This window comes from Odontomachus brunneus, unplaced genomic scaffold (genome assembly GCF_010583005.1).
Source record: "Odontomachus brunneus isolate Ranch 3 - 2012 unplaced genomic scaffold, Obru_v1 Obru_scaffold_007, whole genome shotgun sequence".
NCBI lineage: Eukaryota > Metazoa > Arthropoda > Insecta > Hymenoptera > Formicidae > Odontomachus > Odontomachus brunneus.
In genome coordinates, this window is record NW_022639457.1 from 2,418,710 (window position 1) to 2,433,145 (window position 14,436).

A 14,436-nucleotide genomic window follows, 5' to 3' on the forward strand; every position below is an offset into this window, starting at 1 on the left:
TCAAAAAGTAACATGCATAATATGGAAAAATTAACACAAGAATTTGACGTTTGAATACCGTTAGGAATCATAAGTTGTGTTAAATTGACATATTTAATATATAACAGACAAATTATATCAATTTAGCATTTTCAGTTTCATCAAAATCATAGATTAATACTTCTCTCAAATGTTAAAGTAACGTTTTATTTTACTTAATTTAATATTATACATATGTCAATTTAATACAAATTGTGATTCCTGACGGTATTCAAGTGTTAAATTCTTGTGTTAATTTTTTACATATTATGCGTGTTACTTTTTATATTTCGGCATATTTGTGTTAAATTTACACGTAAATAAGAGTGAGAGTGATTTGGAACACATGAAATGTTAAATTGAACACATCAGTTTTTACAGTGTACCGTCGAGATCAATGATACAGTAGCAAGGATAACAGCAGTGACAATGGCATGCTGTCGGTAAAAAAGGCACACATGTTATCACAGATTGCTGGTTTATTCGTCTTTATTAACAAAATACATCTTTCTTATATACAGATTCAATCCTTTGCGTTAAATTATAAAATCGATACGCCAGATTGTTTCGTGCGTTCTGCACTTTAAATTAAATAGAACTGTTTAATAATTTATCTTTTAGAATAAATAGAATTACGCACAATTGACTGCGACTCACGCTAACCATAGTGAGAGCATCTCGAAAAAAATCCAATGATCACGAATACATCGTATATTAAAAGTAGTTCCGTTAGTTGTGATCGTTCACGTTATAGACGGAAATCGCGTAACGCGTGCGCCGATATGTACATCGCACGTAGAAAAACCGTAGAAATTGCACGAATTCGTCTCGCTCGGAGTGCACGCGTTAGAAGTTGTTCTCGTGCAATTTTGTCATGGATCTGTGACATTTTATTCCTGCTTGAAGAAGCGTATCTCTTAGATTTGCTTACTCGCCGAATTAAAACACAGAGAGACGACATCGCGACAAGCGCGCAACTTTATTTATTCATTTTATTCCTTTACTTTTTCCCCCACCGTTTATACTGTTAAAATTGCCCGTCTCTCAGAAGACGGTTAAAAGCACGATAACGAAGGCGCTTTATCTCCATACGTTGCCTGTGTTATCCGTTTGCATACATCAAACACAACATACGTGAGTACATACGTGTCGAAATAAGTAAAAACGATACGACGACGGCTTTGCCGAGGAAGGGGACTCAGTCTCGTGAAGTGATAAAAATGTACGCGTTGTATAAAAAGATTTTACTCTCGTACTTTTTGTTCTGAGCGTGGCGAGAGGGGGGGGAAAGGGTTGCTCGATCGGGATCCCTATATACTCGGGATTTCGGCGGAAAACAGTGGCGCGTCGGACGCGGTGAACGTCGGCGATTTACCTTCCCGCGCGATGCGCAACGCCTGGTGCACCGACACGGTGTCGAGCTCCTTTTGATTCGGCTTCTCGTTGTCGAGGCAAATGTCAGCGGCTCTCTTGCCGAACGGTTCCAACACCTTGACCCTGTAGTCGACTATCGTCGACACCGGGTTTCCCGTCAGCCTCAGGTGCTCCAGGCAGGGTAGATGGCCGATGTTCTTCACCTCCTCGATCCTCTCGATGCGATTGCAGCTGACGTCCAGCCCCTCCAACGAGTAGAGCTTGGAGAAGCTGGCGAGCGACGTGAGTTTGTTCTGCGACAGGTCGATGTACACGATGTAACCGAGCTTCGTGTGAAGATCGTTCGGCAGGCTGGTGAAGTTGTTCGAGGCTAGATAGAGTTGCGACAGCCGCGGCAATAGCGTCACATTCGAGATCTCGGACAGGTGATTGTTGTTGAGGGTCAGGCACTCGATGTGCGGCAGCAGCTTGATCGCCTCGTCGATCGTCTCGATGCGATTGTCGCTGAGGTCCAGATGCGTCACCTTCAGCCACACGTGTGAGTCGTTCGCGTTCTCGATGTTCTTGTGCACCTCCTCGCACATCGCCAGCTCCACGATGTTACGGAGCTTGGTGTGCGTGACCCTCAGCACACTCACGGTGTCCCGTAGATTGCCCATGTTGTAGATCTTGTCTACGGGGTATCGGTCGATCGTTAGGTACTGCACGTTCTTGAAGGTGGACAGTTCGACGGACAACGCGGAGGAATAGATGTTGCTGGTTCTGTAAGGCTCCGCGCTGCCCTCGATGATGAGACTGGTCAGGTGAGAGTTGAAGTCCAACACGTGGCTAAAGTCGTACTTTTTGTCCACGACCTCCATAGACGAGCACGGTTGCTTCAATCTCTCGCTAATCGCGTACAGCTGAAAATAGATATTAGCATAGATCAGTGACACGTAACGTCACTCTTTTGTTCTCAGCGATGAGTGTGAAGTCAAGTTACGTTACTTGTACAGGATTAAATTTGTAGTTGGTGGAGGTTTGTAGCAGAGCGTCGCCGCGGGTGAAGAACTCCAAGGCCATGCTCTGCAGCAGGAAGTATATGTCGTACACGTGCAAGTCCAAAAATACAGCCAATTCCGTAGGCATGGCCTTCTTCAGGTAGTTGTAGACAGCATTGAGGTATATCTCGAGACTCAGCCTGCGCTTTTCCACGAAGGCCTCGCACTTGTTGCCGATGAGCTTCTTAGGTGGTAGGATATCCTTCTCCACGCAGTGCTCGGACACGAGCTTCTCGTGCAGCTCCGCAAAGTCGTTGTACCTTGAGAGCAAAGGGGAGATCGTGAATTGTTTTTTTTTTTTTTTATTTCGTCGAGACCGACAGTCGGAATCGGTCGGGAGCGTCGCGGCGAGGGTCGAGGGATTCGCGGCGAAGACGCGCGCGCGCGCGCGACCGCTGGTGCGTTACCTGTGTTTCACGGTCCATTTGATCGACGCGATCTTAACCTCGATGCAGTAGTACGTCACCCCGTCCGCCGTGTCGGTCGACGGTATCTTGAGATGCACATTTTCCTGATTCAGTAGCAGGCACGCCATGCCGTGAGGCTGCGATGGGCGTTTCTGCTGGCTCTACGACGTGGCAAGGCGCGCGCGTGTCTCTTTCGCTGTCCGCGATCAGGCAGCGAGAGGTTATCCCCGATTAATCGTCCGTGTCGCATTTACAGGCAGAGTCGAGATCTATGCGTCGCACGGGGCATCGTGTTACGCTATACACTGCATTCCTCACATATGTATGCGCGCACACACACACACACACACACACATATATACACACAACGCATGCACGCAGTTTCTGCGCTTATCACACCGTACGTTTCACAACACGTCGCACTGCTTCGAGACGACGACGGACGAAATCGCCACACGCGCGCGACTTTGACAGCTGTTCGGCGCAAAGAAAACAATGCGCATCAGCTGGCTCCATCTCGTGATGGAGCGACGTATATACGCGCGCGAGTAGATCGACCGAGGCAGGCATCGCGGTTGTACATACATACGCTTGATTCATGCGGTGAGTCTCCTTGCTCGGAGGATGAAGTTGTTTCGATTCGTCGCGATAACGGAACCGCAGCTTCGTAATTTTCTTTTTCCTTCTAATTAGATGCATCAAATTAAAAATGCTTTTATGAAAAACAGTAGTATGAAATCAACAAAAAACTTTTTATGATCAGTCGATAAATAAAAACATTTTTTCTTGATTTCACGCAACTGTTTAGTCTCAGATATTCATTAATGTTTGTACTTTTATTCTATAAGAGCATTTTCAATTTAATCCACCCAAATAAGAGAAAAGAGAAAACTGTGCTATGTCGAGCATCTCCTTAACATAGAACTTTAAATCTACCGAAATTAAAGTTAGGTTAAGTTATATTTGAGTATCGATAATGTTTAATCGTCGCTTCGATATTGATAACACGTCGAGGAATGTCGCGATATGCGATTGCTAAAGAATTGTCAACATCGATTATAAGTGTACTGATATACGGGAAAGCAAGTTTGATTGGATTAACCAAATTTCTGGTGAAATATGAACCAGAAATTTCGCTTGAAGTTATCGGCATTCTGTTCAAGTTGACAAGATTTCTGATTAACTTGGACAGGTTGACTCGAAATTTTCCGATTCTTTTATATTTCGCCAGAAATTTGATTAATAACGCACATCAATAATTTTTTCAGTGTACGATTATTGATAACAAGCACATGATGTAACTTTCAAAGCGGAAACTCGGGAAGATTCAATCAGTCGAATACCGCGTTACTCCAGTTCGTCTTTTGACGCAGGAATTATTTTATCTTCATCCATTCCTCTCGATTTCAAACCCAGTTAAGTGACCGCGAGCTATCACTCGGTAAAATAGACTCCAAACTCCTTTCATGATAAAACGCTTTTTCATTCCAGGCGACGTTATCGCGAGTGGAATTCCGTTGATTTTTTGTTAAATTGTTATTTCCAAGCAACGAACTCCCGCGCGAGTTCAGCTCGGTTTGTCGCGGAAGGAAGACCGCGAGAGAGAGAGCGAAGTCCTTCGCAGATGGCACTTTTTGCTCGTACTCTACGCACGACAGGACGCACGCTGGCTTCGCGAGAGCTCGTGCGCGCGCGTCTCGCGTTTCTCAATCTTCCGTCACGGCTACGGAGCGCGATGGATGGCAATTACCGTACATACGCTATCGCAGCTGGGCCCCTACACCGCGTTCCTTCGACTCGCTCTACCTGCTCCTCGTTCTTATCTCCCTCCGCCGACTGCCGATCCATCTGCGCGAAAGAAAATACGAGGGGACAATCTTCGATGTCCTCCGGATATCCTTAGAGCATAGCTTCACGAACGAATATTATATATGAAGGCATTACGTCTTCACGTTGTAGTATTATGTTACCGGGAGGAAAAATTACGCCATATTCTGAGAGCAAAACATGGTTGACCTGGGTAGTTAGTTTTGATACAGCCATATTTTTTGTTGTTCTAATACGAAAATGTAATAGTAACATGCATCTAAGGTTATTGCCACTGACATTATAGTAGAATTTAATTAAAAAATAGTTTCCTTGAGACGATGATTTCTAGTGTGATTATTTCTCTATAATAATACTAAATTCTAATAGTAGAAAATAGTTGCGAATACCAATCATTTTTGACGATATGTAATGTATTCACGTGTGCAATCTCCAGCAACGTTTCCTCCATTATCATGCCATTATCGATGATTTTATCAGGGGCAATAACGAACTCTCAAAATTATCATTATTATGTATCTTCCCGCGAGATCTCTGAACAGTCACGCAATCTCACTCGTTATGTACGCCCTCTCAAAATAAATGCGCATAATACTACGGCCACCAGAACTATCAGACGACCCTTTTCTTTTTTCAAAAATTGTTCTTTTTACTGTTTTGACAGAAATAGGGGTCGTTAAGGGGATGCCAAGATTTTGCTGACAAAATGATGATTTTTTTCGCAATGTTTACATCGTATTGGTTGCACAGAATTGCTTTTACACGCTGAAGGCATGTGTAATAATGAATTGGAGTATTGCTTGATATGCGACGAAAACGATAAGATATTTTAAAACTGGCATCCCGAGTTGTCAGTTGGCGTAACTATTTATTTGATCCAAAAGTTCTGCAGGATGTAAATTTACGTAAAATCTATATGTATAAGAAATATGAAAAGGATATTTGAGTGCTGATCGTCTCTACGTTATCGACATTTTTGGAGTTCATTATGGTTGCTTTCCAACAAGAGACACAAGCCGACACAGACATCATTCTATCTTTAGTTTAGTTTACATTCCAATTTAGTGAGTAACAAAGATAGGATGATACTTGCGTCGACTTGTGCCTCTTGTTGGAAAGCAACCTATGGATCCCATTATCCCCTGAATGGTTAGTTTTGATGTTAATCAGTCGAGAGCCCCTAACTCGATGATGCAACAATCTGTCTCTGTTTTATCGGAGCAGAGTTTTCAGATCAGTTGGCGGCAACAGGACTGTCAACGCTTTTGATAATGACCCGGTGAGCCTCCGTGTGAGCGGCACGTTGCTCTTTCGCAATCGCGCTTCGCGAAGCGGATCGTGAGAATCCGTCGGCGTTTCGCCGCTCGCTGCCGATAAGCCACCCACCGAGCGTCGCGGAATACGCGCGTGACTCGAATGCGGGCGCGATTTTGCATATTTATTGAGCGGCAACGGATTACGACGGCCGGCCGGTGTCCGGCAACGAAAGATCGTTTCTGGCTTAACGCGCGGCAAGTCGTGCTGCCACGGAACGAGCTCGCTCGCTCGCTCATTCATGGCAACTCTCTCATTGGCAACAACCTGTTGCCGCAGTGGTGTAACCGGCACTTCCTATCGCAGGTGCCAACATCGAACGTTGACGAGAAGAACGAATGACTACGCCCGCGTGTGGATTACACGCGGGTGTCTTGGAATTCTCGGCATAAGAAGCGTAACATCTTTGCGGCCCGTGCGAAACCTTCGCCTGATTTTTGAGAGAAAGAGACGATTTTTGTCGAAACGTCGTTTTCGTTGAAGAAAGCTTCAAGAGAAAGCGGCCTCAGACTTGAGATAACAAATGTTAATATTTTATAGCTCGTAACGAAAAACAACAAGCGACTTTATTATCTGCGACTTTTCATGTCGCTTTAGAGCCACAAAGCGACAATTAAAATTAAACTTATTCGCGCATTAGAGAGATATGCACAACCACTACAATTCGCGGCGATGCGAGGGAGAGACAATGCCGCACGAAAAGTTCGCGTTCACGCGACTACGCGGGTCATGGCCGAAAAATCACTCGCTTTGGGAAAAAAGTCGTGCCATTAGTGGCCTCCGACACTAGTTTCCTTGCTTCGTGCTCGCGCGAGACGAGATACTAACGGAGGGCCCCCACGAGGCCCGTTAATTACGCCACTGCCGGACTGGATGCTGCGTCAGGAGCAATGGCGGCTTACCTGGCTTACCTGGCTTACCTGGCTGGCCGTTCGCCTTCCCCTCCGCTGCCCTGCCCGACCGTCGTCCTCTCTCGCTCTCCCCTTACCGTCGTCGCGTTCCTCGGGGGCAAGCCGACGAACCTGTTGCCCGTTCTCATCCAGTGTCGTGTCGGTTTCGCCCTTACGCGGTACGTGTGTCTCGTGGCGCGCGCGTTATACGTACGTGCGATCGCGCAGGTGTTTTCCCGCGTTCCCTCGCGTATCAGGAACCACGGAAAAGGCTGGTGAAAAGCGTGCCCTGAAAAAGGAGCAGTCCGATGGCAGCGGCTGCGATTGCTGCTGCTGCTGCTGCTGCTGCTGCTCGTCCGTTCGCCAGGTACGATCGGCGGCGATCGCGACGACGACGTGTGTGCGCCGATCGGTGAGAGTTCTCTGTGCACTCTTCGAGTCGCGTCATCGCGTCAGTGTGCTTTCCCGAGTTTCACCGTTCGCGTGCCGGCTCGACCGCGACTAGAAATGGAAAATAATTTTGCTTTCTTGCGAACCGACGGAGGACCGGATTGACGCGGAGCCGTTCAGCGCCGTGAACTCTCCCGGATTAATTTTTGTATTTATCGACCGCGCGACGATCCTTTACGATCGTGATATCCACGAGACTTTCCCCGAAGCTCGATACTCTAGAGCTGACAAAAAGAAAGAAAGAAAAACGACGGTGGAATCGAAGATACAAATGTGCACGATATCGTTTGTGTGAGACGACACGGCTTCTTGGATATCATTACGGAAACATCCGGTTCGGAGCCGCTGTTGTTGGCCAAGAGGAGCCCGAGCCGTAGCTCCGGGCGTTTAGGCGCGACGAGAGATAGTAGAGGTGACTCGCCAGAGAGCTGAGTGCGTTGGCCGAAAAAGGATAAGTCGCGTCGGGTGTGCGTAAATTAAGCAAGTGCAGTGAGACACGCGAAGTAGGCGGCACTGATCGGTAAGGACGTCGTCGATCCGACGGCTGCGCTCCGGGGGACGTCGATCGTCGTCGCTTCGGATCGAGGACGGTGGGTTTCGCAATCTCTCTCTCACACACACACACACACACACACACACACACACACACACGCACGCAAGCACACACATGCGCGATCAATCTTCTCTCGGCTCGATGCGACAGTCGTATCGGTCCGTCTTAAACGTATTTTTCCACACTCGAAGTGATTGTGACACGCGCGAGTGTCACGGTTGATAATGGCGTAATCCCACCTGCGAACTTGTGCGTTACATTTTTTCCCACACATCTCCGCACGCGAACGCGAACGATAATCCTCGTATCTCTGACGACACGGAGATATGACACGGCGTTAATTGCGGCGGCGCGCAAGTTCGGTAATTACATGCAAAAAACAATTCTGTTGGTGCAACCGAATTTTCGGTTGCTCAGGGATCAGACGAAAACTCGGCTGTAGGAACAGAAAAATTCTTTTATGAAGCTTCTGTATAGTCAATTGTTCTCAGTTGAACTCAACCGAGTTCTAATATTATTGAATGTTCAGACGAATATTTTTGGTTGCGATAACAGAAATATTAGTTTTCATAACAGAGATATCGTTTCTGATCATCTAATTTTCAGTCGATTCCTATTTGGTTGTACCAACTGAAATTTTGTTTGCGTGTACGTGAATTATCGTAGCCGAGAAACAGAAGAGACGCTTCCCTCCACGATTGTCCGCGGCGTGATCGCGATTAACGCGGCAGAAATGCGTGACGAGGTGTCGGGACACTTAACAAACAGACGGGCTTGGATGACTCACGAGGCTAGCCGAATCGTGCAGGTAGATATTTCGGCTGTGAGTGTATTCTTGCCGCGTCGTTGGTATTGATAGAGGAAAAAGACGCGTCAGGCGCACGTTCGGCGCCCGGGAAATCATGTAAATGTAATTCTTGGTCGGCGACCGACCAATCGAATTGCCGGAATTCACGCTGTGAACTCCGAGCGAGCTTCGTAAGGTAAAAGTGCCAATGCCTGGACACGTACCTACCTCTGGACATTCTTACTACTTTAGTCTTTCGACACGAATACTTAAACTTCCCACATAAAATATTTACACACACACACACACACACACACACACACACACACACACACACATATATATATATATATATATAATATAGAGAATATCCGTCTATATATTCCCAATTAACTCCTAAACTGTTTGACCGACTTGAACCAAGTTTTGCATAGTTATTTTTTAGGATTCTATAAAATACATGAAACCTGGATACATTCCGTCTTCTTCCCTTGATTTCATCCCCTTGATAACCTGTGATAACCCGGGCAACACCAGGAGTAGTTTAATGTAGTATTGAATATATACTTACATTTTATGTTGAAAGTTTAAATGTTATACTGCACGGAGAAAGGAAGTTTGGTTGGGTAAATTAAATGTCTGCTGAAATATGCGTGAACCAGAAATTTCAATTGAAATTCTGGCTTCTGTTCAAATTAACAAGATTTCCGGTTAACCAAAATTTGCAACTGTTCAAGTTAATCAGAAATCTTGTTATCTTGAGCAGAATTCTGGCAACTTCAATAAGATTTCACGCATATTTCACCATTTCTTGTTTAATTTCACCAAACTTTTTCTGTCTATGTATGTAACAGCGTTTATCTCTTTAATGGCACTAAACTATCTGTGCTTGGCTCTCAAAAGCTTTACTAATTAATTTATTGATTAATATCAGAGCCTTATTTAATTTACCTTATTGGACGCATTCACATTTGAAGATCAAAACAATAAAAGTGTCTAGCATTAGATACATATCCGGAAATTGGGGTACTTTTACTTTAGTTCGCACACAACTGCACACCATCCCAAGTGTGTTATTTTAAAACGCATAAGCGTGTAATTTGGCTGAAGCTCTTTTTGAGGTTTATTTTGCGGTTTTACATCCCGTCGTTTAACATGTGTAAACTATAATCTAATACGTTTTTAAACATTAAATGACTCGAAACAGTGAGAAACGCGTAAAAAGAGATACAGCTGAAATAACACACTCGGATTTGCAGTGCACGAGCGTCTAAAAAGGTGGCAATGGTGAAGGATACATTTGATTCATATAAAAGAAAGACTCTTCTTCTCGGACCTCGCTTCACACGCTAATTCCTAATACTTAGTAGTTATTAAGTTTCTCATCCTATCCTAGTTTTTCTAGATATATCTTGTATTCTGAAATTTTTATTTACTTTCCAAATTGCCCGTTTTCTCTCTCCCTCAGGCGCGTAATTTTCGAGGCGAATGTGTTTCACGGAGTCGTAGAAGCGCCCAATTGTGAATTGCGATTAATTAGGTGTACATAGTATATATTTTGCTACGCCGACTGACTCGATTTCCACCGCTCAATTACGTCATCTCTCCGCGAATAATCACACGTTGATTCTCATTGTTATTTCATAGGCGTCGCCGGCATTACACGTAATTTTCTCGATTCTTGAGATTTATTTCGCAATTGTCTCATCTTTCTCTCGCGCTCGTACACTTGAGGACTCAGGTATAATTTCGCGAAGAACTGTTAGCTGAAATAGCGATGTGCGCGCACACGTGTACACACGTGCGCGCACGCGCGCACACACACACACACACACCCACACACACAGGTACACACCACGTTCCCCAGAACACTGCCCTTGTGCGGCTTTAAATTTAATATCGTCGTCTTGCTCGCAGGTCGCCGTTTCCGATTACGTGCCGGGTACGGGAGAGCGCAGGAGAGAAAGAGCGGAGGACGAGGCGAGGATACCGAAGCGAACGAGAGGACGGAGGATGCCGGATTGCCGTGAGACCGTTCGTCGAAGCAACAGCCGAGGCGATCGCAGCGGAGGTGAGTGTCCGCTCTTTCCTACGTGGAATGTTGCGTTGTTCCTCGTCTCTCCGCGCCGAGAGGAGCGCGCGGGAGATCCTTACCCGGTCCGAGCGTAGCCCGACCGAGACCCGACAATTCGTCGTTGCTTTTTGCAACCGTGGCCGTGGCAGAGCTGCGATCGGTCGCAATGAGAGATGGCTCGACGGCACCTGAACGTTCGCGTCGCGCTGAGTTTGCTCGCATGAATTTTCGTTACTTTTCCCGTGGAGGTCGATTGATCTCCGCGCGTTTGACGGTCGTGTCCCATAAATCATAGCTTAATCCAACTTAAATTCAAGCTTGCGCGTTGATCGAACGGTCGGGAGTATTATTCGCGCACTCTAAGGCTCCTTGATCTCTCTTCCTCTCTCTCTCTCTTTGTCGTCAGTCGACGACGAGGACGGACGAACGAACGAACGAACGAACGGTCGGTTTGATGGTGGAAGCTGCCGCGAACTGTGCTCGCAACGCTCGCGCCGGTCGATTTCTCGACGCGACGGAATTCGATTAAGCAAAGCACAGATCGTGTTTTGCGTGAAAATAACACGATTAAGCGTGCCTGATAAACGCATCCGGCGCGCTGCTCGAGCGGAGCGTAATTCACACCTTGGTGCATCTAAAATCGGTGACAAATGTTGTACGTTCTGTCTGAATTGTAATTAAACTTAAGGACGTTACGCCCGGGAACCATTTAAATCGCGAGCAGGAGGAAACGCGCGCGTGTCTAAATATAAGTGGCGGCCGTCATTGCACAGTCTCTTTCGCGAACCCGCGATTACTTCATTCAACAACTCCCCGCTTCTTTCCGCTTTCTTCCGTGACATAACGCGGCACGCTCGTGTGGAACGTCACGGAAAGCAGGACGGAAAATCGACGAGAGCTGCTGTATCGGAAGGGAAAAAAATAAACTGCGAGCGACGGAGCGTACGATCGACAAGACTGACGTAAGACGGCGGCCCCGAGTATGACTCACCTGGGCTTTAGAGATTTTCCCTGAACGCCTTACAGCGAAAATCTCCAGAAGCTCATTGCCAAGTGAAATTTTGTTTCTGCATTAAGGCGACGCTGGATACAATGCAGTTTCGTAGTTTTCTCTTTTCTCCTAATTTGATGCATCAAATTGAAAATGTCCTCACAGGATGAAAGTACAAACATTAATGAATGGCTGATGCTAAACAGTTGCGTAAAATCAAGAACATTTTTTTTTTTATTTACCGACTAATCATAACAAATTTTTTGTTGATTTCATACAACTATTTAGCAGCCGCCATTCATTACGTTTGTACGTAACTTCACCTTTCAAAAGTATTTTCAATTTGATGCATCCAGTCAGAAAAAACTGCTTTCAGTATTCAGCATTAACCTTGCGGATTTTATTGAATTTAATATCACATCAATATCGAGGTACAGCGCTGTACAGTACAGCACTGTGTTGTCCTTTCACAATGTTAGAAATCGTTACTTCGACGAGAGTCGGTAGAACTCAGACAATAATAGTTATACTGGTTGTGTAAAATCATTCATTGCGCTGGAATCTCGTTTCCGAATTTAACAGACATTTGAGGAATTCGTCAGAAATAAGAAGATACTCGAGTCGAAATTTCAAACAGAGATTTTCGTGAATCACATCTCATGGCTTGATAAATAATCATAATCTCGTGAATTTTTAATCATTTTTGTCAATCTGTATTTATTTATGCAACATACATATATCAATTCAACCAGCTGAACAAGTGTCCCCAAACACGAATCTGCAATTAACACTTTGGATACCGTGTAACCGTGTCAAAGACCGACGCTATGACACTCTATCGCGTCTCATTAAGTCACATATAAAATGTAATTAACATGTTAATTGCCAGACCGGGCTAGGTGCATGAATTTTGCATGGTGCCTTGCCGGACTGTGTGAAGTGACATTTGACTTTCGGCAGTCGATCACGATACATCGTAGTATAATTGACAGCAAAATCTCAAGCATTTTTTTCTCTCAGCATACTTCTTCAAGTTGAACAAAATTCGCGCGATCCATGCGGAATCATGATTTCGACTTAGCTCCGGCGGATTATCCGGATATTCGGTCGTCCGACGAAAAGAAAGCGATACGGTGTGATACAAGGATTGTTGAAGTGGCTGCAAACGAGCTCCGCGAATGCGCATCGTAAATGTGCCGTATCGGAAAACGACCCGTGGAGGAGGTCAGGTCACTTTTAAAAACAGTGCAATCGCATTGTGTCGGCAACGACGCCGTTGGCGCGAAGCACACGGAGTCCACATCAGGATATTAGACGGAATCCTTTCTTTCGCGCGTCCGTCAGTAACCATAAGCCAGTACGCGCTCGGCAGCCTCCGTGCATTCAGCATGTGCGCTCGGCCACGGCCAGACGACTCGCCATCTCGTTTCACTTTGATGTTGTGACCGCACCGCATTCCTTCTCTCCTTTACCACCATGTCCCCTTTTGCCCGTTTCCTCCGTGCCGCTCCTCTTCTGCATCCTCTCTCGAGCCAGCCGGCGCTCTTCGTTTCTCTCTCTCTCCCCTTCTCACCCTCTCCCTCGCTTTCCCCCTTCTCTCTCTCTCTCTCTCTCTCTCTCTCTCTCTCTCTCTCTTTCTCTCTCTCTCTCTCCCTCGCTTCTCCCTCCTTTCTCGAGTTGCATCTACGTTTCATCTCCCTTTCCCACCTTCTCTCTTCTTCTCCGTGCACGTTGCACTCGCGCGTTTTCGTGCACACAAAGGAAACGCCATAACGCGTTCCACGAGATGAGGTCGCGCTGAGACACGGAGGAAACGCCGTGGGACACCTAACGCGCGCGCGTCTTCTTCTGAGACTGCAGTTTCGCGTGTTGACTTTGCGCGCAATCCGTCGTAACGATGTTTCTCCATAAAGCGACCCATCCGCACGTAGAACAGCACTGCTCCCCTCTACCGCCACGTCCTTTGCTCCATTTTCGTCGATCTGCTCATTTCCGCGAGTCCGATCGTGAGAGTATGTCTTGGCGATACAGGTGATGAGCGCATGAATTGCAGCGGTTATTGCCGCGCCTAGAACGGGAGAAACGTTCTCCCTCGATCATACCGAGTGATCATTCAGTGGCGCCGAGTATTCGGAGTACCACCCTCGTGTTACCCTGGATATTCAACCACTTATTTATTCCTATTATTTCTTCCTGTTTATGTTTCAAAGATTTCATGAGATATTTCGTGTAGAAAAGTATTAAAGTGGAATCAACAAGAAGTGGATAAATACTTAATTTTTTCGGGATATATCAAAATAGAAGTGTTGAGCAAAAGGTATTTACTTCTTGTTGACACTTTTATACGTAGAACTAGTGAGAAGAATATACTCGTATAATGAGAAAAACCCACGATTCCGTTGAAAAGATCTTTTAATTTCGAGTACCCCAGGCGGTACTCACGAACATCCGAATACACGTGTGTTGGGTACAGGTGCTTCTACAGCCGTATAGAAATACCCGTATAGAAATTATATTGACAGTGTTTTCGCGTTTCATCTCAACAGAGAGCCGTTCACATTTCATTCCTCGATATATGTATTTAATTAGCGCGACCCCTCGGAGGTCATCGCTTCTTTGACACGGCGAGGTATGTGTCGTGACTTGCCACGCTTTCGTTCGAATGTACTCGGCGCTCACGCCCCGTTGGGTTCTTGTCGTGACCGGGGTGA

At 45.9% G+C, this 14,436-nt stretch overlaps 2 protein-coding genes across 2 annotated transcripts in view; one reads left to right on the top strand and one right to left on the bottom strand.

Moving 5' to 3' along the window:
• Positions 1-479: 479 nt before the first annotated feature.
• On the bottom strand, positions 480-5,570 carry LOC116853982 (nischarin). The gene is made up of 3 exons (XM_032835404.1): positions 2,840-5,570; positions 2,380-2,692; positions 480-2,294 (listed from the first exon to the last, which is right to left on the bottom strand). Exons 1-3 carry the CDS (start codon positions 2,965-2,967, stop codon positions 1,329-1,331), a joined length of 1,407 nt encoding a protein of 468 aa, XP_032691295.1. The 5' UTR covers positions 2,968-5,570; the 3' UTR covers positions 480-1,328.
• A 363-nt stretch (positions 5,571-5,933) lies between these two features.
• LOC116853981 overlaps positions 5,934-14,436 on the top strand; it is a 191,757-nt gene continuing 183,254 nt past the window's right edge. Inside the window, exons 1-2 of the mRNA XM_032835401.1 lie at positions 5,934-7,910; positions 10,578-10,731. The gene's annotated coding sequence lies outside the window, so the exon portion shown is untranslated. The remainder of the gene's footprint in view (positions 7,911-10,577; positions 10,732-14,436) is intronic.